The 26,055-nt window shown below is 45.3% G+C and overlaps 6 protein-coding genes and 2 pseudogenes across 7 annotated transcripts; 4 read left to right on the top strand and 4 right to left on the bottom strand.

Moving 5' to 3' along the window:
* Window positions 1-3,524: 3,524 nt before the first annotated feature.
* Window positions 3,525-5,077, bottom strand: LOC9661299 (annotated as a pseudogene).
* Window positions 5,078-6,816: 1,739 nt separating this feature from the next.
* On the top strand, window positions 6,817-8,919 carry LOC112350786. Its single transcript, XM_024687599.1, has 6 exons — window positions 6,817-7,224; window positions 7,282-7,345; window positions 7,395-7,771; window positions 7,858-8,406; window positions 8,487-8,544; window positions 8,603-8,919. Exons 1-6 carry the CDS (start codon window positions 6,817-6,819, stop codon window positions 8,917-8,919), a joined length of 1,773 nt encoding a protein of 590 aa, XP_024543367.1.
* Window positions 8,920-10,661: 1,742 nt separating this feature from the next.
* Window positions 10,662-13,157, bottom strand: LOC9661691 (annotated as a pseudogene).
* Window positions 13,158-16,382: 3,225 nt separating this feature from the next.
* Window positions 16,383-18,089, top strand: LOC9661298 (cysteine synthase). The gene is made up of 7 exons (XM_002982647.2): window positions 16,383-16,692; window positions 16,773-16,940; window positions 17,014-17,277; window positions 17,343-17,480; window positions 17,533-17,584; window positions 17,646-17,866; window positions 17,922-18,089. The coding sequence occupies exons 1-7, from the start codon at window positions 16,441-16,443 to the stop codon at window positions 18,012-18,014; spliced, it is 1,188 nt and encodes a 395-aa protein (XP_002982693.2). The 5' UTR covers window positions 16,383-16,440; the 3' UTR covers window positions 18,015-18,089.
* Window positions 18,078-20,469, bottom strand: LOC9661689 (protein tesmin/TSO1-like CXC 5). Its single transcript, XM_024687701.1, has 10 exons — window positions 20,023-20,469; window positions 19,881-19,965; window positions 19,704-19,805; window positions 19,559-19,648; window positions 19,315-19,492; window positions 18,909-19,262; window positions 18,794-18,858; window positions 18,636-18,730; window positions 18,322-18,576; window positions 18,078-18,266 (listed from the first exon to the last, which is right to left on the bottom strand). Exons 1-10 carry the CDS (start codon window positions 20,072-20,074, stop codon window positions 18,127-18,129), a joined length of 1,416 nt encoding a protein of 471 aa, XP_024543469.1. The 5' UTR covers window positions 20,075-20,469; the 3' UTR covers window positions 18,078-18,126.
* Window positions 20,470-20,629: 160 nt separating this feature from the next.
* Window positions 20,630-23,182, top strand: LOC9661297 (SNF1-related protein kinase catalytic subunit alpha KIN10). Its single transcript, XM_024687736.1, has 11 exons — window positions 20,630-20,951; window positions 21,003-21,187; window positions 21,279-21,461; window positions 21,526-21,657; window positions 21,717-21,902; window positions 21,959-22,048; window positions 22,112-22,189; window positions 22,245-22,376; window positions 22,431-22,688; window positions 22,742-22,905; window positions 22,955-23,182. The coding sequence occupies exons 1-10, from the start codon at window positions 20,765-20,767 to the stop codon at window positions 22,853-22,855; spliced, it is 1,545 nt and encodes a 514-aa protein (XP_024543504.1). The 5' UTR covers window positions 20,630-20,764; the 3' UTR covers window positions 22,856-22,905; window positions 22,955-23,182.
* A 15-nt stretch (window positions 23,183-23,197) lies between these two features.
* On the top strand, window positions 23,198-23,774 carry LOC112350823 (COX assembly mitochondrial protein 2 homolog). 2 transcript variants are annotated; one of them, XM_024687737.1, is made up of 4 exons: window positions 23,198-23,292; window positions 23,345-23,449; window positions 23,514-23,599; window positions 23,684-23,774. In XM_024687737.1, exons 1-4 carry the CDS (start codon window positions 23,248-23,250, stop codon window positions 23,730-23,732), a joined length of 285 nt encoding a protein of 94 aa, XP_024543505.1. In that variant the 5' UTR covers window positions 23,198-23,247; the 3' UTR covers window positions 23,733-23,774. The 2 variants fall into 2 exon arrangements, with proteins under 2 accessions (XP_024543505.1, XP_024543506.1); XM_024687738.1 differs by having other exon boundaries at window positions 23,648-23,774.
* A 24-nt stretch (window positions 23,775-23,798) lies between these two features.
* On the bottom strand, window positions 23,799-25,751 carry LOC9661688 (subtilisin-like protease SBT3.18). The gene is made up of 6 exons (XM_024687598.1): window positions 25,653-25,751; window positions 25,087-25,563; window positions 24,655-24,840; window positions 24,274-24,403; window positions 23,926-24,140; window positions 23,799-23,819 (listed from the first exon to the last, which is right to left on the bottom strand). Exons 1-6 carry the CDS (start codon window positions 25,749-25,751, stop codon window positions 23,799-23,801), a joined length of 1,128 nt encoding a protein of 375 aa, XP_024543366.1.
* Window positions 25,752-26,055: the final 304 nt, after the last annotated feature.

The following is a 26,055-nucleotide window of genomic DNA, read 5'->3' as shown; positions in this document are numbered from 1 at the left end:
TGCAAGAGATAGATATAAAGAAGTGGTGTTTATTAGAGATTTTTAATATGTATTAAACCCTTGTTTCATAGTGCAACAAATTTAGAGTTTAACTCCGAATTCATGTGCACTATAAGAAAACACATGAATGTTGAATTACTCTTTATTGCCTTTTATTTCTAACTTAACCTAACCCTATTTAGACACGCTAAAGCATCAGGCATAGAGGACGTTAATATTTTGGCTTAAGCATACAAACAAATGCTATGGCAGATAAACTCAAATTGAAAAGAAGTTACAAGTTCACTAGATGCCTAAATCAAATTTTTTTTTGAGAAATTTAAAAAGTAGTAATGGTGGCTAAATTTAGAGGATTTTGGTAAGCACTTTCTTCCTCTTTCTTCCTCTTTCTTCCTCTTTCTTCCTCTTTCCCTCATAAAAATTCTTCCCAAGTTTGTGATTTTTTTAGATTAGAAGCCAAAATTAGTCATTTCTTTAATACTCTTGAGAAGGTTATACCAATATACTTTTGGCACATGTAATATAATCAGCTATCTAGATAAAGTATGAAGGATTGATAAAGTAAAATATCTTGTAGCTTACAGTGCAACTAGTATATTCCCTTTGTTTGGTAAGTTTGATTTACATTGCCTTTTTATTGTCCTCCTCTTAAGCATTTTAGACTCCAAAACTAAAAATAATCTACCATTTCATATGGCATATCTCCTAAAGCCTTCTGAATTTTATTTAACCCCAATAATGGGGATGTATAATAAAGTGGAATATGAATAATGTAAAACAATATAAGATACTCCTAAGTAGTTTTATTTTTGGTTGTTAATATCTTTTTTTTATTATCTTTCATGCCAAAACTTTAATGATGATGTGCAAATCCAATAAAAAAAAGGGAAGGTTGTTTAAAACACTTGTGATTTTTACCACATAACAAGCCATCATTTGAGGTAAATGATCAAATCATTTAATTTATGGAAGTTCATAAATATATAATGGAGTATAAATTATGGTAAGATGGATAACTTAAAGGAATTTTAAAAAGTTTTGAATATTAACTAAGCATTTTATATGAAAATCACAAACTACTAATATAATTTCTAGCTTTATAATAACATATATTCGCATTGAAAACACTATATGAAATATATGTAAATTATTTTATATATTTTCTTTTCAGATTACTTTTGCATATAAACATTACATAAATGTTGCAAATGTGACTTTGGGTATTGAAAGATACTTGTTGGTCAATCCTTACAGACACTCTTTACTAAGTGTTAGTAAATTGGACTGGCTAACAAATATCTTTTGATACCTAAAGTCACATTCACAACAATAAACCATACATAATATATCATTTGTGATTCATGTGTTAAAATTATGTGAGATGACTTAGGTAATTTAACTTAAGTGACGAGGAGTGGGCATGGTGATTTTAAGCATAAATTGTGGCATTAAATTTGGTTATAGTGGTAGAGTTAAGATGGTGGTATAGTTATGCATGGTAATGGAGTTATTCATAAGAGCCATATTGAAGAATCATGTCCTCTTGTGGCAAGTGCAACTGATGAAATCCCTCCTAATCACATCACTTTGTTAAGATCTTCCTAGCTCTCCACTCCATCCATCTAACTAATCATATCTATGAGTAGATCATCAATTTAGGCTTTCACTAAAACTTCATCCTCACCACTTTTACTTCTAGTTTTAGTTCTAGGGGGAGAGCTTTTATTTCAAATTCAAGTTTCAAGCATTTTAGTTTTCAAGCTAATCATCTTGGACTTTGAGTGAGCTTTGAAATAAGAGCTCATCATTCTCCAAGCAATTTATGATGCAAGGAAGAGGTTTCTATCAATCACTATGATCAAACTAAACTTACTATTTCCAGATAGTGTTCATGATATGCAAGTATGGCAAAATTTTACTATTCAACAGTAAATAGAGTCTCAGCAAGAACAAAAAATTAATGTGATCAACCATGACATCAAATCTTACTTGGTAGAAGACAAAAGATATTAACTTAAAGCTTTTATGACGACACCATTCACAAGTAAGTCTCATGATAGAAATCATTTGTACAGCTTCTCACTTGCATTTTCTAGAGTCATCATTGTCCTTTGATAAAAAAGAATTACCATCATGTGTTATCATGTGCCAATTTAATAAACAATATCATCAAGTGTTTCAACTCTCAACTACAAATGAAGTTGGCATTTCTACCAAATGTCATGAAAGTATGTTGTGTTTTACACAACCTTTTGATAGATCTTATACAAATGAAGAACTCGAGCACAAGATGAGATGAAGAGAAGAGAATGGAGAGCATATTGAATATAGAAATCCCAAAGCCAAAAGATCACTTGATTCTAACACCTACTGGCATTGAAATACAAGACACTCTAGTAGTTGAAAGATCTGAATAATAATATAGTATTTGTTTGATATATCACCTTTCAATTAATGAAGTATAATATACTAGGAAGTGTTTAGAAAATTTATATGCTAAATTTTAAGATATTTATGTTTTAAGTGTGAATAACCTTTATATAAAATAACTTATTAAGGGAATTTAATCACAGGAGAAATTTATAACTTCCCTAAACCTATGTTATGTACATAATCAAACAATATCAGCTAGAGGAGTAGCTATATCCTGAATCCAGAAACCACTTCCATGACAAACGAGCCCAGAACTTTGAGTTCCTGCTAGATGGGACTCCTCACCCACCGAGTTCTACAACCATTTTGCATTGGAAGTATGTGTTGCATGACTATTGTCCCTTGTAAAAGGGAACAGGACAGATTCAATCACAGCCTTGCATATTTGATCAAGAAGTGATGTTGTCAGTCACAATTGTTGTCCTGCTGTCTTTTGAAAGCTTTCAAGCTGTTACCACAATTGTGAGAAGGTAATTTGGCCAAAACAATGGCAATAAGTGATTACAATTAAGTTCTATTGCAGCAGAGCAAGTTACTTCCAAAAGAACAAGGATGAAAAGGAAAATAAGAAAACCTGTCCACATCCGTGTCAAATATGGTTGAGAACAATGCTTTTTTTTCCTCAAGATTGCGAATACAACTCAGAAACATGCCTGGCAAGAAAAGTCAAGATATAAGAACTTCATTTCTCTGACAGGGTTTCATACCATCTAGCTCCAAAAGCTGACATCCACTCCCATAGCCAAAAATAATGAAGTACCACAAAGAAGCCACCAGCACCATTTCCTGCGTCAACAATGTGAATGTCAAATCCTTCAAGTGCAAGAAAAAAATAATAACAGAAAAATAAGAAAATCACAACACCACCTCAGCTTGAACACTTTTCACAAGATTTTATTCACTCCATGTCCTTGGATGTCACGGCTCCTTGTGAGGAGCTTGCACCAAGTATCTGCTTAAGATGTCGCTTATGTCTGCCACCGAAAAACTTGTTTTAAGGAAGATCACTAGCTGCAATAGAACTGAAACGCCATTGAGCACGTCAGCAGCCACGTGGCAGTTCTTCCCGCCAAAACCTTCCGTGTTCTTCCTCACGCCGGAACCAAGGAGTTGTAGTGCTCCCCCAATCCAAACGCGTACGAGAGCCTGATCGATGGATTCGTCCCATCGCGCTGGAACTCACTGCCCATCTCCACGATTGCCATCTCCGCCTAGAACACGAAGATGTGCTTCTGGAGTGCGTGAGAGAGGGCCTCGAGCTCCAATTGCCCTCCCCAGGCCGCGGTCGATTCAATCTCCCGGCAGTAATCCTCCAGCTCCACATCGCCGCCGATGAATGGCACGAAATCCTCTGGGTGCTCGCGGATGTAGCCCGCAGCGATCTTCCGGAGCTCCTGGAACGAGTACTGGGGCGCGCTGGGATGGAGCTGGAGCTGATCTTCCACCGCCCGGTATAAGCAATGCCCGTCGGGTTTGATCTCCTTGAGCGACAATCCCAGCGGCTGGAGCTCGGCGGCGAGGACGTCCTCCTCCACGCTCACGAGCAGTACCTGTTCGTCCTGGATGCGCTGCTCCCTGCTGCGCTCGTCGATCCCGCCACTTCTTCCCCTTGGAGATTCTTGGCGGCGGACCCGCGATTGTCCAGCCGCCCGGAATTCGTGTCCTCCTTCATCGCCGGCCCGGAGATTTCTTCCTCGTCTTGGCCTTTTGCTCCGCCTTGCTGCCCTTGACAGCGGCCTTCTTGAGCTCGATCTCTGCTCCTTGATCTCCTTGCTGCTCACCTTCGTGTGCACGGCTGTGTGCTATGTGGTGCGCACGGGATTCTGCATCGCCTAGCCCATCATCGTCACGAAAACAACGCTAAGATATGCGACTTATTGGTAAACCCTAGAATATTTTCCTGGAATATTCGTAGTATATTTAAAATATATTCGTTAGAATATTCTTTATTGGAAGGGCAAGGCAACTTCTATTGGAGTTTCTTGTTTAAACATCATCTGTAGTCCACACAACTTGCCGCCATTGGTACTCCATCCTGACACGGTGAAGTGATCTGGATCCCAATGACTTGCACGCCATTTTGCTGTTCAACGAGCTTCTCAAGGCGGCAATGAGAAGAATTGAGCCAGGAATTCGTTTGTCATGCAAACAGACATTTGTAGATGCACGTATGTCTAACAGCACCATCTTGTCTTACAGGAGTAGCCACTGCTTCTACCTCTGGCACAGCTTCCTCGCTAGAAGGTCAGCATCTTCCAGTTTAACTTCTTCCTGGCCTTGTTTGCATTTACTGACATCTGGTGATCATCAGGCTTGACATGTAATTCTCCAGCCTTTAAAGATACGTCAGCAGCAGCAGCAGCTTGATCGTGAGCAAGTTCGGCTTGTCCACTTTCCTCCTTCCTCTGGTCGTCCTTTTCTGGGCATTTAGACCCCCAGAATCCACGATGGCCTCGAAAGGCATCGTGAATCTTCTAAAAGACATCGGTATCTCCACCACTGTCTACGTAGACGGAGGCTCCAATTCACCCTAGCAAGTGTCGCCCTGATCCTACGGTTTCGAATTCTTCTCGCTCTCCCAGGCATTGCTCCGATACCATCTAACGAAAGGTGAAACCGTGTGATGGTGCTCAAGATCCGTCATAGCAGATATGGAATGGAAAATGTACATATGTGTGACATGGTGAACCGGTGAAGACTCGCGTGGACTAGCCACGTGGCACAGGGCCACTCTCAACATACAAAACTATGTCTTTTACAGCCATTTCACCAAAGAAATATTTACATGACATACAAAATGCCATTCCTGTTGTAAGGAAGATGACTAGCGAAACTATATAAAGTTTATTTAATAGTTGTTCAAGCTAATTTGTATCAATTTTTTTCCTTCAGGTTTAGGGTCTATGACCTTTCAGTTTTTGCTACTGTGTTTGTCACCAGAACAATATAGCTTCCTTGCTATAACAAATATCTTTTTCTTCCTTGTGATGCCTCTTTTGCTAATTAAACTTATCATCTTCCTGGTGACATTACTTCTATTCTGAACAAAATCTTTTCACATCTTTTTACAATGTAGAGCATCTAATGAACTTACATAGAAACAGATTGAAGTAACTATAACATCCTAAGACACAAAACAGATAATGACTACAAATGAAATAATCTTTTGAATATTGAAAGCTTCTCCCTGTTGAGCTCATAGAGCTTACTACCATTTTTGACATGAATTTGAAACTCAGATTTGCTTCATTAGAGTCTTGGAAAGTGTTGTCTTGTCATCTTGTTTTAGCTTTGAAGCAATTCCAACTCTTTTAAGTGCAAGCAAGTGCTAAACTTGATCACTATTTCCTACAGAAAGTTTAATTGATGATCCAAAGTTGTGTGTTTCACACAATTCAAGTATTTCAGATGATTTAATGTAAGTTTGAGTATCTACCTATCTTTTGAGCAATAGTAAATGATAATTTCTGTTTCTTGTCACCTAGATCCAATGGAAACATGCAGTAAGAATGGCTCTATGGATCGAAATGAAAAAAAACTCATTTGCCATGACTTGGAGCCCGATGCAACTTGAGGAAAAAAGCCCAATTATCCTGGTTATGGTTAAATATTCCTTGAGCAAGCCTGCCTTATAAAGGATACTCATTTTTCACAATCATTGTGTTACATGATGTCATTTCCAAAAATCCTCCCAAGAGAGAAAAGAAAAATTATGATAAGAATTCATATATTTAGCGATGTCAGTTAGCAATTTGCTTTACTCTGCTTTATAATACTTATCACTGCCAATTTTTCTTTAAATATGAGAGCAACTGCCATACAGAAAAATCTATAAAAGAAAATTTAAAAAAATATTCCAATCTTACAGCTTTACTATGAGAATTATCAAACTTATCTTGGATTTCCCCAATGACATATGAGTTTTGTGCATATGAAGATGTTGCTGAGCTTCCCAGCTGCAGCTTAAGGAATGGTTACTTTTAGAAGACCAAAAGTGTTGATAAATGGCACTCTATGTGTGATATACCTAAAAGAAATAAGAGGGGAATAATGGTGCTCTTTAAGAACACAAAAGGAGAGAGGAGGCTTGGTGTTTTTCCCAGCTTGCAGGGAAGCACACAGAGCAAAAAAGACTATGTGCACAATCGCCTTAATTTGATTGGAAAAATCACCACCCTTTTATATCAAAAGCATATTCCTAAATAATATTCTCAAAAGAGAATATATACCACATTTAGTAAGGGGAGTTAGGATCTTTCAAAAGATCCGTCCATAGGAATATGCTTGCGATAAGTTGAATATTCCTAGTGCAATATTCCTTTAATATTCCTCAGTGAAAACTACAATAAATACACCTTTGAATGCAGAGTACCTGTAGGACTAATGGATGCGGGATGGACTCAGGCAGAGGAAATGACTCCAGCGGTGGGATGGGATCCGCGCGTGGGTCTGATCGTGGCCGATTGGTTCCAAAGCAGCATAGGTACTAGATTGCTGGGAGTGGTGGCAGGGTCATTCCAGCGCTTTGGGCTGGAGCTGGATTATTCACCAGGAGCGTCGTGGTTCTACGCTATAAATGAGTCGACTGTGTCGGAGCTCAAGTGGAAGATCTGGACTGTGGCAGTCGCCCACGTCCTCCGGGTTCCCGTCCCGGAGGTTTTCTTGCACCTCTTCATCGCTGCCGACTATTTCACGCGCCAGCGAGGTTGCTCCAACCAGCAACGTTACGGTGGCCGGAAGCTACTGTCCTTCGTACTCCCTTGCCACTACGCTGTACAGAAGCTTGAACAGGTGAGTTCTCGAGATTTCTTGTGGCAAACCGGTAAAAGAGCTTCTTTTTTTGTGCAGCTCAAGGCGAGAGACATTCAGACGCCAGCCACTGAAGCGATGTCTTCGGCGGAAGGAATTACATGTATGGCTTGTCTCTTTTCCTTTTCACTTCTAACCAGTCGTCTGTGCAGATCTTGTGTCGCTCATGTCTAGAGTTCCCTCTACTTTCTCGACGCGAACATGTCTTGTGGATGCCATGCGCCTGTTTGAAGTGAGCCAGGAACTTTGCGTGCTCTTCTTGGCGTGGCTGCAGCTCCAGATCCAAGCAAACAAGCAGCCGTTCGAATGGCTCGACGCTTTCGAAGCTCAAGCCAAAGCCGGCGGCGGGGGGCACCTGGGCAACCTCTTGCTCTTCTTCCTAGACACAGTGCACGCATACAGGTTTAAGGATTTCTATCTGCCACCCAAGGAGAACATCGACAGGGTCTATAACGTTTGCTTCAAGGAACTCCCGATGGTAGAGTGGCAGTCAATCGACCTCACCGCCGGCGTCCGTCAGGTGTTGGAGGTAAGATCCTTAGCTCGACTTGCAAAACACAGATGAGACTCAACAGGCTTCTTATTCTTTTCTTTTCTTTTACTTTTTCTTGGCAGGAGGTGGTGGAAGGAGTGACTCCCACATTCGAGTGGGACAAAAGCCTTCTTGTAACTCTGGAGCGCTGGGTTCAAAGGAGGTCGCTCGTTTACCAGCACAGGCCTCGCGAGGTTCCATACGTTATGGACTTTACGGATGCAAGTTTGCAAATTGGCCGTCTGATCTACACTTGGACACTGACGAAGAAGGGGCAGCGCGACCATGCCGAGCTCCAGACGCTGTGCTCCACGGGCAAGTCGATCGTGGAGCACGCACAGTCGGTGGCAGTGGGAAGCAGCGACGAGCGCCAGCTCTACCGTGCCGCCGCTGCCGTTTTCGGCAAGGATTTTAGCGGCCATTTCGTGCAGCTGTGCAGGAACGCGCAGTGGGAGCCGGATGGGGTCCCTTGCTCGCAATCCGAGCTGGGAGAAATAAGGGAGCTGGCGTGGAGAGGGCTGATTTTAGTCTTCAACTTCGAGTACAGAGTTCCGGAGCATTACTTTGACGGCGGCCCAAAGCAACTGAGAGACGAGGTGCCGTTGGGTGCCATGATAGTCTACATTGTTCACGTACGCACACTCTCTTTGGTTTTTTCGTTGGAGTGTGTTTCTGATTTGTTTCCTTTTCTCTTGTGTGTTGTTTTGCGCAGCTGATATTTGAGGATCGCTTGACTCTAGACATTGATCGCAAAACGTGGACAGAAGAGTGTGAGTGACATGAATTATATTTGGATGCTGGAAGTATTTACCAAAGCTGTTTTTGCAGGCACCTTAGCTCTAAATAGTCACGGAAATCGTGATACATATCGGAACAAGAGGGGCATTTTTATTGCATCAGATGGGACGAGGAAGAGATGTCTAGCTCTTGAGAAGCTGGTAAACTCTCCCAACGTACAGAGGGCCTTGGGAGCCAGCGCTGATGAAATAGGCGATGCCGTGGTCAAGGCGATTGCAGCAGGTGGTATATATTATGATCAGGAACACAGAGATTTATGGTTTAAAATGGGCAAGATATTCAGAGGGGATTATGACAGGCTCTCAGCATATATTATAGCATATGCAATTTTCAAAGGATTAATTTAAACAATATGGATATTTCATCTCAAATGTGAATGATGAACAGTTTTTGTTTGACCTTGTTGACGACTTTTGACCTCAAAAGTGGTCTAGACATATAGGTATGCGGCACTGCTTTTCATAGTTCTTCTGCGTTGAGCGCATTGCCCATATACGCGGCGATAAACTCCCCGAAAGTAAGCTCCCTGAGGAGAGGCTTTTCGTCCGGCACCAAGGGCTTGAGAACCGCTTCAAAGCCGGGTGAAAAGAAGAAAGCCGCCGATATTCGTGCACCTCCGGAGGTTACTCGGTGCTCCACACTCTTATCTATTCCATTGCTCATCACTTGCGACACCACGGCAACTTGAAAGATGGAAAGGCAAGGTACTCTCTAAGTTACCTATCTCCAATGTTGACGACGAATGCATCTGGCATGGAGTTCACAGGCTTCCACTCGCCATTCTTTCTTATCTGGAGACCCTCTACCTCATCCTGGAGCAGTAAGGTGATTCCCATGCCATCCGAGTGAGGACTTGATCCCAGCACAAGATCCGGCTCTGGACAAGGTGGATCGTCAGCGATGAATGAGCGTCTGGCCCGAAAGCGTCACCGAAAAGCTCCGGGGGCTGGCCTAGGGAGCTCAAGTCCGCTCTCTCGCAATAAAGCTCCTCGCTGCACTGTCGAGAGCCATAAGCTTGGATGGTTTCTCTGGAAACGAATTTGAAGAACACACAGTGCTTATCTTCACGGGCAACATTCTAATGCGAACGGCAAAGACAAGGAGCAGAAGAACACACGAGAAGACAATGAACGAATCGTATAATTTCTGTCTACTCCAGGAGCTCAAGGAGATCGTCAGATTCAGCTCCAAAGCTGGGGATCTCTGGAAGGGAATCGATGGCAATAGGACAGGGGGGGATGGGGATGTCAAGTTGTGGCCAATCACTAGACGCTCCATCAGCATTGTATCCATTGCCACCTGGAGACGTTCCTTCAGCCTTTTCAGCCTTCTTTGGCCACGCTCCCACACAATTCACCCCACAGCTTGTAGGGTTCTGCATACTGTTGCTTGAAATTGGACCAGGTGCCTTTGGCTCTTGTGATCCCGACATTGCCACTGATGAATGATCTGAGTTGAAGAAAAGTGCCTCTAGCTCTTATGATCCTACCATTGCCATTGATAGATGATCTGGGTGGAAAAAGAGTGCCTCTAGCTCTTGTGATCCCGCCACTCCCACTGATGGATGATCTGGGCGAAAGCAAGGGGCATGACAGTGGAAGCAATGGCTTTTGCACAAAGGGCTTTTGCAGTGTCACTAGCAGAAGACACTCCGTGGTAGGATGTCCGGCAGCATATTTGGCTGCTCAAGCTCTATCTGCCCAAGCTATGGCAGCATGGGGCGCAGTAGAAGCTACAACCTAGGTACTTGGATCTCTCATAGTTTCTCTCCCCCACTCAACTTGTTTTTGTCGCTCATGTCATAGCCATTGTCACTGTCGGAATTCCTCTAGAAGGACTTCTAGCCTCCTTGGCAGCCATAGCAGTAGTGCTGTTGATTCCTTTGTGACATTCTTCTTCTAGCCAGATCATCTATTAGTGGGAGTGGTAGGATCACAAAAGCCAAAAACACTCTTCTTCCACCTAGATCATCCATCAATGGGAATAGCAGAATCTCACAAGGGCCAAAAACACTTTTCTTCTACCCAGATCATCCATCAGTGAGAATGGCAAGATCATAAAAGCTAAAGTTAATCTTCTTCCACTCAGATCATCCCTCAGTGGGAGTGGTAGGATCACAAGAGCCAAGAAGCACTATTGCCAAGTTTGCCACGTTCCCTGTTCCCACCACTGCTGCCAAGCCAAAGGGCACTTCTGCCATTGTTGCTGCTAGCACCGGAGGATTGGCAGCCTGGGGCTGGAGACTTGCCCTGGAATTCCCAGGTTGAGCATGACTGGCTGCTCTCACCCGCCGATTGGCTACTACTCTTGCCTGCCTCAGGCTCCGAGCTTGTGCCTAGCGCTCTGGATGCATCACCAATGCATCCCCCTGGAGTACCAAATCCTGCATCTTCCTCATGGTGTTCACCTAATAAAAAAGGTGTTGATGGGATTTAAAGTGGTGTTGGGGATGTGAATATTTTAAAGAACATTCTAGAGAATATTACAGAGAACCTTTTGACGAATATTCTCTAGAATATTCTTCCTAGATTTTCTAATTTCCCGAGCAACTCCTCGGGTGAGAATGGTGCCATGCACTCCAATCAATTGAACTGGAGATGTTGTCCTAGTTTGGGATTAAACTCGTCAATCCTGGAAACAAAGATAAACAACAACCTTTCAAACGAACCATCTTTGAGAATTGTGACACCGTGACATCTTCTAGAGCTTGAACGCTTTGAGGAGTGTCTGCGGCGTCTCCAATCACTGGGAAAAGAATAGTTCGGCACTGATAATAATACTCCTAAATGTGAATAAAATGGACCTTGTTATTGGAGGCTCAGCTGTGCCACCTGCAAAAGAGCAGATAAGGACTGATCAAACATACCTCTGTGTACCTGGGGGTTTTCTGTTCCGCATCCTGTTTTCGTTCCTCTCTCGCTTTTCCATCTCGTTTAGCTCTTCGTCATATGTAGCAAATCTCATTACTCTTAGAGCTGCTTTCAAGTCCTCCTTCAGCACCTGCAAAAAAGAGACACGAAGTTATCATGTCATTCGTGAGGAATAAACACCATACTTGACTTGAGCTTTGAGTGTGCTGTTCAAAGACGTATCATGGTCTCAAGCGTGCTTGGCAAAGTGCCTCATATCTGGAGAAAACATGGGAGAGTGAACCCAGTTATTCACGTAAGTCAGAACTACGAATTCGCATAATTGCGTAAGGCCTGCAAAGCATGCGAATCAAAGTACCAACGACGCCAGAGGGAGAGACTTACCTCTTCATTCAGTTAGCTTTGGTTCGTGAGTCTTGGCAGAATTTTTGAACTTCAAAAACTTGTTTGCCCCGTGCAGGAAACGATTATACTTCACAAATATCGTAGTCCCTAGTTCATGCTCATCATCCTCGACACTTCTTGCAGCACCGCCTGGCAGACCTGAAAAGCCATCGTCATTATTCCAAAAAATACTGGCCTCGCTATTTACCTCCGCCTTCGCCGGGTGCTCGAAAACGGTGCATTGCTCAGAAATTTGGCAGTCACTATCTGCATCCATTTGATCAAGCACAATAAACAATAAGTCGAATCGTGACAGTAGAGTCCGGAAGCCCGATAGTATTTGTAGGAGTAAGTGATCGATCATACTGCAGTATTGCGTTCAAGACTTACAGTTCCATAGATAGGATTCGCTGCAGCCACGACACTGCAACGAGCCTTGGCTATCGTGACTGTTTGTTGTTCCATACCTTAATGGCAACGCGCTGAAAGTCGCTCAGTTTGTCAAACTCGTCTATACAGACCACGGACCTTCCGCCAGCATCATTGCTCCTGCTTCAAGGCGTCTTTCACCTGAGGATGAAAAGAGTCAAGCCACAAGTTTTGAGAAAACATTAAAAAGGCCTACCAGTCTCTTGATCGGATGTTACAGCAGCTGAGACGATCCTTGGCCAGTAGTAGAAATTGCAAATGGTGCAATGCTCATAATTGCTTGTAACAAGGGTCCCCAACCAGGAGGACACTGATGTCACTGCAACAAAATAACCTTAGAGAAACTATATAGCGTTCCGTACGAGATGCTCACCCACGTATGCGTGCCATTTCTAGATCCAGTCCACCGATAAGCAAAAGAAGCATGGCTTTCTTGATCAGGGAATGACCACATGTTGAAGGTGCAAGCGACTCCGCAAGTGAATTAAACGAATCCTCCCTGTTTCCAATGGTTCGAATGTTTTTGAGATCTTCATTTGTGGAGCATAAGCAGCTTTGTCAGCTGGAGAGTCTCACCTGAAAACACCGTTGATGCTCCCTTTAGATTTGCCTTTAGATTAGATGATAGAAACAAGCTCACCTGGCTTGCAAACATCGACAAGATCATCCTCTACTATAACATCCACAGAGCACGGAAGCTGTGGCATTTCTTGAATCGACAAGACTTGATAGTTAAACTCAGTCACCAAGAGATTCCCGTGGTCATCCTAACAAAATAAACGAGTCCTTTAAAGATACGTCTGCAACAGCAGCAGCAACTTGATCATGAGCAGGTTCGGCTTGTCCACTTTCCTCCTTCCTCTGGTCGTCCTTTTCTGGAGATTTAGAGCCCCAGAATCCATGATGGCCTCAAAAGGCATCGTGAACCTTCTAAAAGACATTGGTGTCTCCACCACTGTCTATCAACCTCATTCTTTAGAGGGTTAGTAGTGACTGGTGGTTTTTTAGAAGAACGCTACCAGGATCGAAAGCTAGCAAAGGCTGGTTTTCCTGCTCGCAAGTAGCAGCGAGACCGCTGTTTCAGAGAACGGTTACTTCTGCAAGTATGTTTATTTACTTCTTTTTTTTTTTTCTTATATTCTTGTTTTCCACTTCTTGCATGCCAGGTGGACCAGACAGATCCTACTATTGAGGTCAAGAAGAGCGCTCACGTGTTCATTCGCGCATTACAAAGGCAAGCACTCTATCCATCTAGTTTGCTTGACAACTTCTTGAATGCTCCAGGCAATGGAATAGCGGTGAGAGGCCGAGGCTATTGCATGACAAGCATCAGAGTTGACGGAAACGACGAGCTGGCAGTGTACAAAGCTGTAAGCACAGCTCGCAAGCTCGTCCCTTTATCTCGAGGTATTCTCTGAGCAGCATGCCTTTCGTTCTAGGGACTCTATTCACTTTGCGTCGCTTTAGAGCATCTGCCCAGGCAATGACTTATCTGGTGGCTGAGGTTGGGGAAAAAATCTGATGAGTTTGAGCGGAAGGAGCGATGAAAGCCACTCCTGCGGCCAAGCCAACTCGATCGACCATAGTAGCGCAAAAGTTCGAGCAAACTGGGAATGGATTGAGATGGCTGTCAGTGAGGTGAGGCAAGTTTTGTTGTGATCTTTTAATGCTGCGGGTGACAGATAGCTAACTTGGCAGCCAGAAACCAAGCAATGGAGAAAGGATGAGAGAGGACTGGACACTTTCCTGAGAGTACAAGCGCTTATTATGATCAGCTTTTCGATGTGGAGCCAAGGGAGGATATCGAGGCAATGGATGATAAGTGTTTCAGTAGTGCGAACTATGGTGAGTACTTCACACGTTTTTCATGTTTATAATGGTTTGCAGAGTATTCTAGTGAAAGCGAATGAGTTCAAAGCAAGATTGTGAAAGCCATGGTGGCTAGGTGGTATTCCAATGTCTGAGCTTGAACTTCATTCTATTTGGTATCAAATTTGATTCCAATTGTCCCCCGGGTAATATAATTATTTATGGCAACACTAGGTATAAATGAAGGGCCATTCCCTTAGGGTTGGCAATGAAGAGGAGCAGCACGGCGGACGGCGCTAAGCCGAGGAAGAGGAAGAGCAGCATGGCGGACGGCGCTAAGCCGAGGAAGAGGAAGAGCAGCCGCCCGTGCTGGCCTGGTATCCAGAGGAGCAGCTGGTAGGAGTGGTGTCAAACAGGCTGTTGCCGCGGGGCTTCATTCCTATGGCCTCATCCTCGGGCATGCTGTGTGACAGGAACGACATCTTGTCTGACTCGCTCTACCGATGGAAGTTGCGGGTGGCCGTTTGCAATCCTCGCACCGGATTTCAACATGAGCTCCCCGCTCTCAACATGGCCGCCGTAGAGCGCGATAGCAACTCTCCTGTGATGGCGCACACCTGGGGTCAGGTTAAGCTGGAAATGAGAGGCGACCAGGAGCACTTCAGCATTCACGTGCTCTGCAGGCGCATACGATCTGGACGTTTCACCGTTTATACTTGGCACTCGAGCTCCCAAGTCTGGAACGAGTCCACTAATAGCGGCATACTGACGGCTGATCTTACCGGGGACCTCATCTTTCCAGGTAGCAAGTTGCAAGCTTATGATACTCGCTCTAAGGCCTGGACTGCAATTCCAATTCCCGGTGCCAAAGCTTGGAACGACTTCCCGCTGCCACAGGGTCTTCAAGGCCGCTACTCTTACTGTAGAGTGGATCCGTTCCGGTACGGGCACAAGCTGATGGTGCTTGGCCAGTGCGACGGGGCCACTGTATTGCTGGAGCTGGAAGAAGAAGGCGGCGGGCGTCACTGGAATCCGGTAGCGTGGGCAACCCTGGACCAGTTCCAGTTTGCAGAGGACGAGACAGTACAGTGTCCAGCATACTTGGTCGACTGGCCTCTACAAGGTGGCGATCTGCTAGTCATGCGCGCGGTGACGTGCTCGATGCTGGAAAAGCCTGTTGCTCTCCATCTCAAGCGTCATACCTGGCTGGAACTTCCAACAAGCGTGCACCACCTCAATGTCCAGGCAGTCTGCATCTACAGCCCGTAAGAACAGGGACCGAGGAAGAGGAGCATCATCTCGTTTCAAGTACTTCAGGACGCCCGCCTTCAGGAACTGTCTGCGTCTACAACCCGTAGCCTGCTAAGTAAACTCTAGGCGGGAGGAAAAGAAATGCAAGCAGCCATGCTGTGTATGTATCTTTGAGAAATACCACTCTGCAGATCCATCAAGCTACTGCGGAGCCTCCTGTCGTTGCTGTGGAACAATCTCGACAGGAACTGGAGCTGAGAGAGCTTGGAGTAGAACAAAACCGGCGATGAGCTGGGGTTTGCGACAGACAGGCTGAGCCATTCAGGAAGAACGGCAAGAAATTCTCCGTCTTTGGCCGTCTGAGTGAAGCCTTGGCTGGGAAATTTCAGTCTTAGGAAGAACGCTGTTTTGCAATCAAAGACAGTGCTAGTGCCGCCAGCTCCAGCTCAACAAAATTTGTGGTATAGGGTTTGGCTATCTTCAATGATGCCCAAGAGGGATTTGGAATTGGGCATTTGTGATTAGGATCCAAGTGAGTATGGAGGATGATGGCATAGGCAATATGTAAGCTAGCGTTGAGAAATCATGAGGCAGGCTAGGCCTCACCTAAGGTGTCTACCAACATATTTAAAAGTATGATAACAACTTCCATATCTTTGTGTGTTTGGCTTGAGGCTTGCAATATCCTGTGGTGAGAGTTTCACCATTGGTGTGTCTTGTGTGCTATAGTGCATTCCAGTGCTCGAACACACCTGCTGAGGAAATCTAGTGACCCCAAAAGTTCTGTGAGTGTTGAAAAGAGGGTGAAATACCAGATTAAGTTTCCACCCTATTTGCTTTGTGTTTGAGCTCTTTAGAGTGTAAAAGTGAGCCATGATTGGGGCTGAGAGATGCCTCAATAATTAATAAATCTAACAGATTGACGTGCAAGATGGCATTGCAAACGACCTCTCCCTCCGCCTTCACGACCAGAAGATGGCATTTTCTTATCAAAGAAGATGGATATTCTTTGTAAGAACATTCTATTGGAAGGGAATATTTCGCTAAGTCGTGCCTCAATGTTTTCGAAAGCGCAGGGCAAATTCTATTCAAGTTTCTTGTTTGGGCGCTTTATAAGCGCTTGCCATGGCCCAAGAGCTCTCCAAGGGTCACGGTCTCCAGGGCGAGCAATCCATGGCAGCGATGGACACCGGATTGAAGGCGCTAGGCGTTGGCAACGGCGACGGCGTGGCGGCGCCGCCCGGCGTGTTGAGGCGCCGCGCATCGCCGGCGCTCCGATCGGCATTTCCAGGAGGTAATCTGCGGGCTAGCCTGGCCAAGGATCCAGCTCCGGCCGCGGGCGAGGGCGGCCTCAACATCGCCGAGGATGTCACCCAGGTACCAATTTCTTGGATCGTGGCATTCTTGCTTGCATTATCTGATCCAATTTTTTCTTTGTTTGACTTCTTTGTCTCTAGCTGATTGGGAAGACGCCGATGGTTTATCTCAACAGCGTGGTGGAAGGATGCGTCGCGAACATCGCTGCGAAATTGGAGATCATGGAGCCTTGCTGCAGTGTCAAGGACCGAATTGGATTGAGCATGATCTCCGATGCCGAGGCCAAAGGTGCCATCTCTCCTGGAAAGGTAGAAAAAAACAAACAAAATTTCTTGGTCTTCTCGTCCAAACTTGGTTGGCTCTCCTGTTTGTTTCCTGTAGAGCGTTCTCGTGGAGCCTACGAGTGGAAACACTGGAATTGGTCTGGCGTTCATCGCTGCGGCCAAGGGCTACAAGCTCATCCTGACCATGCCCGCGTCGATGAGCATGGAACGCCGAGTTCTACTCAAGGCATTTGGAGCCGAGCTGGTTCTCACTGATCCTGCCAAAGGCATGAAGGGAGCTGTCTCCAAGGCTGAAGAGATCGTGAGCAACACACCAAACGCGTACATGCTTCAGCAGTTTGAGAACCCGGCTAATCCGAAAGTAAGATATCACCAATTCTCTTTTACCACCTAACTTTTTCTTCTTCGTCCTCTTTTTTGCTATAGATTCACTTTGAAACCACGGGACCAGAGATTTGGGAGGACACCCAAGGAAAAATCGATTTTTTCGTTTCGGGGATTGGAACTGGCGGTACTGTGACCGGTGCCGGGCGATATCTCAAGGACAAGAACCCGAATATCAAAGTAAGAAAGCAACCGTCTCTCTAGCTTTCGGTTTTTCACGCAAGAGTTTCAGATTGTTGGTGTGGAGCCAACTGAGAGCAACGTCTTATCCGGTGGCAAACCAGGTATTTGGTTGTCAATTCTGTGCATTTTAATCACCACCTCGTCCATTTTCTCACCTTGCAGGACCTCACAAGATTCAAGGAATGGGAGCTGGATTTATTCCCGGGATCTTGGAAGTCGGAATTCTCGACGAGGTCGTGGAGATCTCTAGCAACGACGCAGTCGAGATGGCAAAGCAGCTTGCTCTCAAGGAAGGACTGCTGGTTGGTATTTCATCTGGAGCTGCTGTTGCAGCTGCGATCCGGATTGCGAAGAGACCCGAGAATGAGAACAAGCTCATTGTGGTAAGTTGTGTACTAGTTGTCATTCTGGAGATGATATCGAGAGCGTACAATGCAGGTGATTCTTCCAAGCTTTGGCGAACGTTACCTCTCGTCGGTCTTGTTCCAGTCGATCAGAGAGGAAACCGAGAAGATGCAGCCAGAGCCGTGATTCACTCCTTGTGTGTTCTTATTTATGGAAACGATCACTTGAATAATTTCAAGACCAAGTCGCTATAGAAAACTCCACTGGAATCGAATTAACAGAGAAAAAAAGAATGAGTTTAGCCGTTTACAGTGGGTTTCTTATCTTGTGTCCAAGCAGGACTATCTGCCTGTGCTGCTACACCCGGGGACTCGCGATTCTTTTGAAGAGTCGCTGCCAAAAGCTCACTCCTTGCGGCTTCTGTAGATAATAGAGTGGCTGCAAATGGAAAAAGGAAAGTTTAAAACCAAAGTTTGTGAGAACAGCAGTGTACCTCGCTTCCTGCCGACAGTGATGATCTTCCGGAGGCAGTCACGAAACTCTTCGAGAATGAGACGCTCTTGCTCGGCAGCCAGCTCTTTGTCGTAGTCCCCGTGCGTGGCCGGGGTGAAGAGTGGATCCTGCTCGTCGCACATCAGCGCTAGTGTTCCCGGTGACATTGGTCGCTTTTCTCGGATATCTTCGTCACCCTGTCCAGAGCCAGCCTCTTGTCCATTTTCCGCAGGCCTCTTCGAGACAGGGCCCGAGGCTGCAAGCCAAAGAAAGATATAAGAACGGTGCATTGCAAGCTTGCATACATAGTGTTACCGATCATCGCTTTAGCAGCCTCAGCGGACGCCATGACCAGAAGATTGCAAAGATCAGAAACTGTCTCTGGTTGTACTACGCCTGCCAAGAGAGAACTACGCAAGGAACGTAGGAATAAATTAATGCCAAGAAAAAAAGGAAAAGAAAAACGGTCATACGTTTGAATGGTTTTTGCCGAAAGGGATGAGTTTGGAGGGAGCATGGAACCAGAAAGCTTTGCGTCCTGCAGCAAAACACGTTTAAGCATTAGGATTGAAAATCTCGATACCGTACCTGGATTCCTTGTAACGTTCTGTAAATTGGTTGCTGCACTTTCAGACTCTCGCCAACAAAGACAAGGTCGCTTGTCCTTCTCTTCTTTGCAGGCATGGGAGAAGAAGAGACGCAGGCCAGTGAGCCCGTTGCAGAGGTTGTATAGGGAGGTGGTCCTCCGTGGTATGTACTTTGGCTGTAATCTGGCTGATATAGTGCTCTTCTCTCGTCGCTGCTGTCGTAGTTCTTGCAGTCGACACACTTGCAGTTGTCTGAGCACAAAATGTTGGCCTGAAAACATTCGCAATACTTCTTCAAGCACCCAGACTTTTTGCAGTTGCATCCTTTGTTATGTTTTCCCAATCTCATGTCGTCCTGTAAGACAACCAGTTATAAACGAATTTGAATCTATGCCCGAGGCACTTACCGCACTGTCGCGAATCGCATGTTGCGTGTTTGCAATTTTAGGCCTGAAAGCATTTGGATTTCGTTCCAAAGTTACCTCCACTGCCTCTTGTCTTACTGCCTCGTTCTCGACGTTATTGCAACAGTTAAGGCAATTGCAACCATCACAATAAGTCCCAGAGGCAAAACACTCACAATACCTGGTGTAAAAAAGGAGAACACTTTCAGTACTTGTAGAAAGGACGGAAAGCAATAGATGAACTTACAGCTTCAAGCACCGAGTGTTTTTACAATTGCACTGCTTGCACTTCTTGGCCGCAACTTCTTTGAGCTCGTAGACCGGCGGCCTTGGTAGTCTATAAGAACTAGGATCAGCCATCGTCTTAAAACTAGAAGGCAAAATGCTCTCACATGGAGGAAAAGTTGAGCTGCCGAACTGGCTTACGACCAGGTTCTCCAGGTTGAGCAGGCGGGACTTGTGACGATGGTAACGCCTGCGATGTTCTTGACAATCTATCCAAGAAGGAAAAAGAAAAATAAAACCAGAAAACTCAAGAATGAAACTAAGAAGCCCAACAGACTATGTACCTCGAGCTCGAGTAGAGTGGAAGCTTTCCCGGGCCTTGCATAGTAACGAGGCTGCTACCATTCATATCAAGGTGCGCTGGGATCACTGTTCTCCCAAGACAAAGAACCAGTGAAAAGAAAACACAAAGCAAAAGGGACTTACCAGGTTTCTCATCCTTGTCAAACTGGTCGGCCTTAATCCCATTTAGCTGCATGGTCGCCCTCTAAAATGGTCGGCTCTATCGTTTCTTTGCGCCCACTATTCCCCAGCTCCGGCCCCTAATGCGTCTAAAAAGCTTGGAATCTCCCCACGAAGAAAAAGGCGGCTATTCGAAAATCCCAAAACCCCTCTGCTAGATCCAGCCCCGGCGCCCCAGCTCCACCGATGCTGCGAGCGGGAATCTTAACCTAGGATGGGACAGGGGCGATCGAGGGTTTTGGAGCCCCGGCGCCAAAAACCTGGCGCTCCCCCGGCCAAAAGCCTTTTCCTCACCTCGCGCGGCGCATCCAGCCTCACGGCGCCTCCATCGCCTGGATCCTCACGGCGTCCCTCCTAAGGGCGCGCCCCAGCGCCATTCCTTTCCTCTCCGGCACACACAACAAAGGGCAATGACAGGAGATTCAAATTTTCAAAAAAATTCTTCCACGGATCTCAAAGCCGCCTCAAATCCGATTAATGGCTCCAGTGTACGCTCCGGATATTCGCGTTTGTATCATGGGCGGCGTGGCGGCATCACGGCCGTCGGATATGGGTGTGGCATATTCTTGTTTCTTCTAGGGTTTGGGGCTCGTGTGGAAGCGCCAGGGGCGGGATTTCAGCTGAAGAGCCCTCTCCTCGCAGAATGCGTGCGATCGATTAGCTAGTTCGATTAGCTAGTTCTTGGGCGATCCACAGCGAGGAGGCGATGGATCAGCAGCAGCAACAGCAATCCGCGAGGAGGACCGAATTTCTCCATTACAAGCTCGGGAAGACGCTGGGAATTGGCTCGTTTGGCAAGGTGAAGATCGGGGAGCATGTCCTCACAGGCCACAAGGTTGCTATCAAGATTCTTAATCGGAGGAAGATTAGAGCCATGGACATGGAAGAGAAAGGTATGAGAAAAAATATCTTTTTTCTCATTTCCTGTGTTTCGATCGATGCAGTGCGCAGAGAAATCAAGATATTGAGGCTGTTCATGCATCCTCACATCATCAGGCTGTATGAAGTTGTGGAGACGAGCACCGATATTTTCGTGGTGATGGAGTTTGTCAAGTCGGGGGAGCTCTTCGACTACATTGTTGAGAATGGTCGACTCCAGGAAGACGAAGCTCGTTGTTTCTTCCAGCAGGTACGAGAAAAAAATGTCTCGTTTTTTTCTTTGCATTGAGTGTGTGTTTATGGATCGTGTTTTTGACATGCTAGTCTTGCTGGTGGTATAGATTATCTCGGGTGTTGAGTACTGTCATAGAAACATGGTCGTTCATCGTGACCTCAAGCCAGAGAATTTGCTTCTCGGCTCCAAATGCAGTGTCAAGATAGCGGATTTTGGCCTGAGCAACATTATGCGAGACGGACACTTTCTGAAAACAAGCTGTGGAAGTCCGAACTATGCTGCTCCAGAGGTCAGTATATCAGTATAAGTTTTGTTATAGGCTCGTCATTCTAAGTTGTCTTTCTCAATCACAGGTGATTTCCGGTAAGCTCTATGCTGGACCAGAAGTAGACGTATGGAGCTGTGGGGTGATACTATACGCACTTCTCTGTGGCAGCCTTCCCTTTGACGACGAAAACATTCCAAATCTATTCAAGAAAATCAAGGTGAATCAGTCAGACAACAAGAAGTCTTAAATGTTTTTTCTTTTCTTGTTTATTCCCAGGGTGGCATCTACACACTTCCAAGTCATCTCTCTTCTGGTGCGAAAGACTTAATCCCGCGAATGTTGCTGGTTGATCCGATGAAGCGGATGACAGTTGCGGAGATTCGTGAACACCCGTGGTTTCAAGTTAATCTTCCTCGGTATCTTGCCGTACCACCCTTGGACTCGGCCGAACAAGCCAAGCGGGTAAAGTTGCCACTTGTGTGTAAAGATTGAAAGTACCTGCACTTGGTGTCGCACAGATTGATGAAGATATCGCAAATGAAGTTGCAAGGCTGGGATTTGAAAAGGGTCAACTTATAGATTCTCTTCGCAACCGAGTGCAAAATCCAGTGAGTACATGCTATATTTTTTTTGTGTGCGCATGGATTCTAATATTTCCTTCGACTTCCCAGGCAACTGTTACGTATTATCTCATGCTGGACAATAGAAAGCGCACTGGAGGCAATGGCAACGAGCTTTCGGAAGTTCAGGTAAGTCGCAGTCGTGTAAAAAGTGGATATCACCAAGCATGTTGCTGGAACATAGGATGTGGCGAGAGCGTTCCCGCAGTCTTTTGCCCCTCAATCCCGGCAAATGGGCCGTGTGCATTCTACTACTTCACCTTTGCTCGAAGTTCCACGTCTTCAAGCCGAGAGACGCTGGGCTCTGGGATTGCAGGTAATCTTTTCTCTCGAATGTCCATTGATTTTATTTCTTTTCCTTGGTGGACAGTCTCGAGCGCATCCGAGAGAGATAATGAACGAGGTACTTAAGGTATTGCAAGAACTGGACGTAAGCTGGAAGAAGCTCGGTCACTACAACGTAAAGTGCCGGTGGACGTTTGCTCCACCATCGAAAGCTCCCTGCAGCTTGCCTGGATCTCCAATGATCTCAGAGCCATTGCACGAGCGCATTGCTGTCGCTGCTGCTACTGCTGCTGCGGACATTGTGGAACAGGGTCGACGAAATCTTGTCAAGTTCGAGCTCCAAGTAAGTGAAAGTCTTTTTGGAGTTCGATGCTAACTTGGACTGGTATCTCGTAGCTTTATAAGATGCACGAAGAGAAATACCTGCTGGATCTGCAAAAGCTCGAGGGCCCGTTCTTCACATTTCTGGATTTCTGCTCCATGTTCTTAGCAGAGCTACGGGTTCTCTAAAATGATATGTGATGATTCCCGTCCCATACAATCAACGGCAGTGCGCCGAGGTAAGCGACTTTGAGTTGATCTTACCAGCTTCTTACTCCGATCTCTCAGATTATCACCGTGCTCTTGCGCTACCACAGTTCTTTGCCTCGAAAGTGTGAGCCTCAGTACGAAAAAATCAACCTTTTCCTCGTCTGCTTCTTCAAGAATCCAAAGCTTCGTGCTAAATTGGAGCACATATATCCACACTCTCTTACCTGGTAGTTTTTTTTACTGATCAAATGTCTCTAATCGCTCTAACATCCAGAAAAAACCAAGTGTCGTGAGAAAATTCTAGGATATTCTGTATTTACATCCAACGGCTCACGTTAATTTCGTGTGGGCGAATTAGGGCTCGTGAGCAAATGCATCCTCCACTCGTTCTTCACAAGCATCCCCTCTGCACCGAGGTGAGCGATACACGAATCGATTCGATCAGCCCATAGGGTTTTTCTTCCTCAGATCATCACATTGTTCCTGCGCTGCCACGAAGATCACCCCGCGGCCAAGTTTTGGGGGAAATGCAACGATCTCAAGCTCGAGCTGGTGCGCTGCTTGCAAGAAGAGGTTTGTGTCTTTAATTTTTTGACGCTCGAATGGCCTGCCATGGTTTCCAATTTGTTTCTGGCAGAAAGCCGTCAAGCGGAAGAAGAACTTTGAGAAGAGCAAGGAGTTTCAGGCAAAGCTACACGCATACTTGGAGGATTTAAGATCGAGGTAGGAGAATCTCACAGAAATTTGGAAAGAAATTTTTTTGGAAGCCAGGCTTCTGTGATCTTGTTTGTGATAAACTATGCGTAGCGCACGGCAATTGGGCTTCTCACTGTGTGCCTCTCATCCTTCCACGTAAAGGAGCCAAATATATATCCGCGATGGAGCTTGCTCTTCGCCACCTTCGTCTTGAGCCTCAGATTCACTAGAAACGATTGGGATTGCCCTTTGCGAGTGAACTCCAAAACTTGTGGAGTAATCGTGACAGCAATCCCCGGAGGAGGATCGATGGTCACGCGGTACGTTGCTCGATCGTCTCCGACATTTGTCACAGTCCTCTTCACGGTGTATTTCGTGTGGAACCGGGAGATTCCTACCGACGGAAAGTTGAGGTTGCTCAGGATCTTGTTGGCGCCAAAAGCTTTCACTGGGATTTTGTTGTAGTCAAGATCGTATATCAGACCCGGATGTGCTGCCGCGTTTGGATTGATATGACCGCTTCCAAAATCATTTGGTGTTCCATTCGCGAGCCCATTACCAATATAAGCTGGGATATACAAATGATAAGGATCTATCTTAGTGATTGATTAAAAGTACCACCTTACCTGTTGTTAATATTGCAGATTTAATTGCAGCAGGGCTCCAATCTTGGTGGTATGATTTTAAGAGTGCAGCCACACCAGCAACATGAGGGCATGACATTGAAGTTCCAGACTGGAAGTTGAAATTTCCACGTCCTCTGCCTTCATCCAGATCCACATTTGGAGGCCATGCTGCTAAAATATCAACACCAGGTGCTGTGATGTCCGGCTGCAAATCACCAGTTTTTTTATTATTAGAGAAAAAGTAATATCTGATTACCTTGATAATATCTGGATAAACCTTGCTAGGGCCTCTAGATGAAAAGTTAGACATGGCAGGAGCATCTTTGGCACCATAATTTGTATCTGATCCAGAAATATATGCTCGTGGATTGCTAGAAAACAAAAACATAAAAATTAGCAATCACATTTTGAAATTGTAGCCATATCAAACCTTGAAGAATTCATATACGAAAATACTGCGAGAGCATCCTTTGCTGAGATGTGTATAGAGGGCACGTAATGCCAATCATCCATCAGCTCTTGCTCGTTTTTAACATCTTCATACAAGATCATGCCGGCACCACCAGCATCCCTCACCTCAGAGCTTTGAGCAAGGATATCTTTACCACGCTTTCGCATGCACAGGACAATTTTCCCCTGGACCTTCTCACGGTCCAAAGAATAATCCATGCAGTACAAGCTGAAACAAGAAACACTTATTAAACTTTGCAGGATTAATTTGATAATGAAATTTTCAAACCTGTCTTGTGTGGTAGACTCTGGTGCGTTTGCTTCATAACCCGGAACAAGTGGAAGAAAGCTCTCTGTACCAATGGAAAGTCTGGATTTACCCTAGACACAGAAAGAGTTAGCAAACAAAGCAGCCATGGACACAAAAGAGAAACAAACCGTGAAAGTCATGCCATTGCCTAAAGACAATCGAGCTGATCCCCATCGATCCATACTACTAGCACCAACTGTGATGAACCATGGGTCACTATTGCCCATTCCTTTGACGCCTTCGTTTCCAGCAGAAGCCACAACGGTGACACCTTTCTTGACCGCGGAAAGAGCAGCAAGAGCTACCACGTCATTAACATATTCCTCACCTCCATTAGACATTGATATAACGTCCACTCCATCGTGCACTGCTTGATCCATCGCAGCAATCAAATCACTCTCATGGCAATACCCATCGTCTCCCCCCCAGCAAGCTTTGTATGCTGCAAGCCTCGCCCCTGGAACTCCTCCTGCCGCAGTTCCCTGGGCAAATCTCCCCACAACTGAGGCGTTTTGGACCAATCTGCCTGCGAGAGTGGAAGCTGTGTGTGTCCCATGGCCGTCGTCATCTCTTGCAGATAAGATTCCTGGAACCTTGTTCTCTTTCTTTGACAACCCCTCCAAATACCCTCTCAAATGGTAGCGTGCTCCAATCAACTTCCTGTATATATTTGAGAGATTTGTTATCAGCAAACTTTGTTACTACGATACTTGCCTGTTGCAGTGTGAAGAGTTGAAGGCATCTCCTTCTTGACATATCCCTCGCCACTTACTGGGGATTTCGCCCATACCATCGTCGTTAAAGCTTGGAGATTCTGGCCAAACCCCTGTGTCTAATATCCCAACTATCACATTTTTTCCATATTCTCCTAGTTCCCATAGAGGTTTGCTGCTAGAAAATAGAGGCATATTTGTACTTCCACTCACCCCCATGTAATCCCAAGAGCGAGTAGTGTGAAGCTTACGGACGTGATTTTCATGAATAGACACAACATCAGGAAGCTCTGCATTTAAAAGAGACAAAATAAAAATATAAGATTTAATAGAAGTGATATTGTTACCAGACATGTGTTTTGCTTGCTTGGTGGTAAACCTGAC

Source organism: Selaginella moellendorffii, unplaced genomic scaffold (genome assembly GCF_000143415.4).
Source record: "Selaginella moellendorffii unplaced genomic scaffold, v1.0 SELMOscaffold_54, whole genome shotgun sequence".
NCBI classification, from domain to species: domain Eukaryota; kingdom Viridiplantae; phylum Streptophyta; class Lycopodiopsida; order Selaginellales; family Selaginellaceae; genus Selaginella; species Selaginella moellendorffii.
Note: the sequence above shows the minus strand (reverse complement) of the source record. Positions and strands in the feature narration are given on the sequence as shown.

What these genes read in the sequence shown, in the direction of transcription:
- LOC112350786 (XM_024687599.1), top strand. Translation starts at nt 6,817, where the DNA reads ATGGATGCGGGATGGACTCAGGCAGAGGAAATGACTCCAGCGGTGGGA. An exon ending in TTCGGCGGAAGGAATTACAT is followed by an intron (nt 7,346 to 7,394) that starts GTATGGCTTGTC and finishes TCGTCTGTGCAG; the next exon opens with ATCTTGTGTCGCTCATGTCT. An exon ending in TGATAGTCTACATTGTTCAC is followed by an intron (nt 8,407 to 8,486) that starts GTACGCACACTC and finishes TGTTTTGCGCAG; the next exon opens with CTGATATTTGAGGATCGCTT.
- LOC9661298 (XM_002982647.2), top strand. Translation starts at nt 16,441, where the DNA reads ATGGCCCAAGAGCTCTCCAAGGGTCACGGTCTCCAGGGCGAGCAATCC. An exon ending in TCGCCGAGGATGTCACCCAG is followed by an intron (nt 16,693 to 16,772) that starts GTACCAATTTCT and finishes CTTTGTCTCTAG; the next exon opens with CTGATTGGGAAGACGCCGAT. An exon ending in ACAAGAACCCGAATATCAAA is followed by an intron (nt 17,481 to 17,532) that starts GTAAGAAAGCAA and finishes CAAGAGTTTCAG; the next exon opens with ATTGTTGGTGTGGAGCCAAC.
- LOC9661689 (XM_024687701.1), bottom strand. Translation starts at nt 20,074, where the DNA reads ATGCAGCTAAATGGGATTAAGGCCGACCAGTTTGACAAGGATGAGAAA. An exon ending in GAACGTTACAAGGAATCCAG is followed by an intron (nt 18,859 to 18,908) that starts GTACGGTATCGA and finishes GTTTTGCTGCAG; the next exon opens with GACGCAAAGCTTTCTGGTTC. An exon ending in TCGGCAAAAACCATTCAAAC is followed by an intron (nt 18,731 to 18,793) that starts GTATGACCGTTT and finishes TTCCTTGCGTAG; the next exon opens with TTCTCTCTTGGCAGGCGTAG.
- LOC9661297 (XM_024687736.1), top strand. Translation starts at nt 20,765, where the DNA reads ATGGATCAGCAGCAGCAACAGCAATCCGCGAGGAGGACCGAATTTCTC. An exon ending in CTCGTTGTTTCTTCCAGCAG is followed by an intron (nt 21,188 to 21,278) that starts GTACGAGAAAAA and finishes CTGGTGGTATAG; the next exon opens with ATTATCTCGGGTGTTGAGTA. An exon ending in GCAACCGAGTGCAAAATCCA is followed by an intron (nt 22,049 to 22,111) that starts GTGAGTACATGC and finishes TCGACTTCCCAG; the next exon opens with GCAACTGTTACGTATTATCT.
- LOC112350823 (XM_024687737.1), top strand. Translation starts at nt 23,248, where the DNA reads ATGCATCCTCCACTCGTTCTTCACAAGCATCCCCTCTGCACCGAG. An exon ending in AGCATCCCCTCTGCACCGAG is followed by an intron (nt 23,293 to 23,344) that starts GTGAGCGATACA and finishes TTTCTTCCTCAG; the next exon opens with ATCATCACATTGTTCCTGCG. An exon ending in TGCGCTGCTTGCAAGAAGAG is followed by an intron (nt 23,450 to 23,513) that starts GTTTGTGTCTTT and finishes TGTTTCTGGCAG; the next exon opens with AAAGCCGTCAAGCGGAAGAA.
- LOC9661688 (XM_024687598.1), bottom strand. Translation starts at nt 25,751, where the DNA reads ATGGTATGGGCGAAATCCCCAGTAAGTGGCGAGGGATATGTCAAGAAG. An exon ending in GCAATGGCATGACTTTCACG is followed by an intron (nt 24,841 to 25,086) that starts GTTTGTTTCTCT and finishes GACCGTGAGAAG; the next exon opens with GTCCAGGGGAAAATTGTCCT. An exon ending in GTCATGCCCTCATGTTGCTG is followed by an intron (nt 24,141 to 24,273) that starts GTGTGGCTGCAC and finishes TGTATATCCCAG; the next exon opens with CTTATATTGGTAATGGGCTC.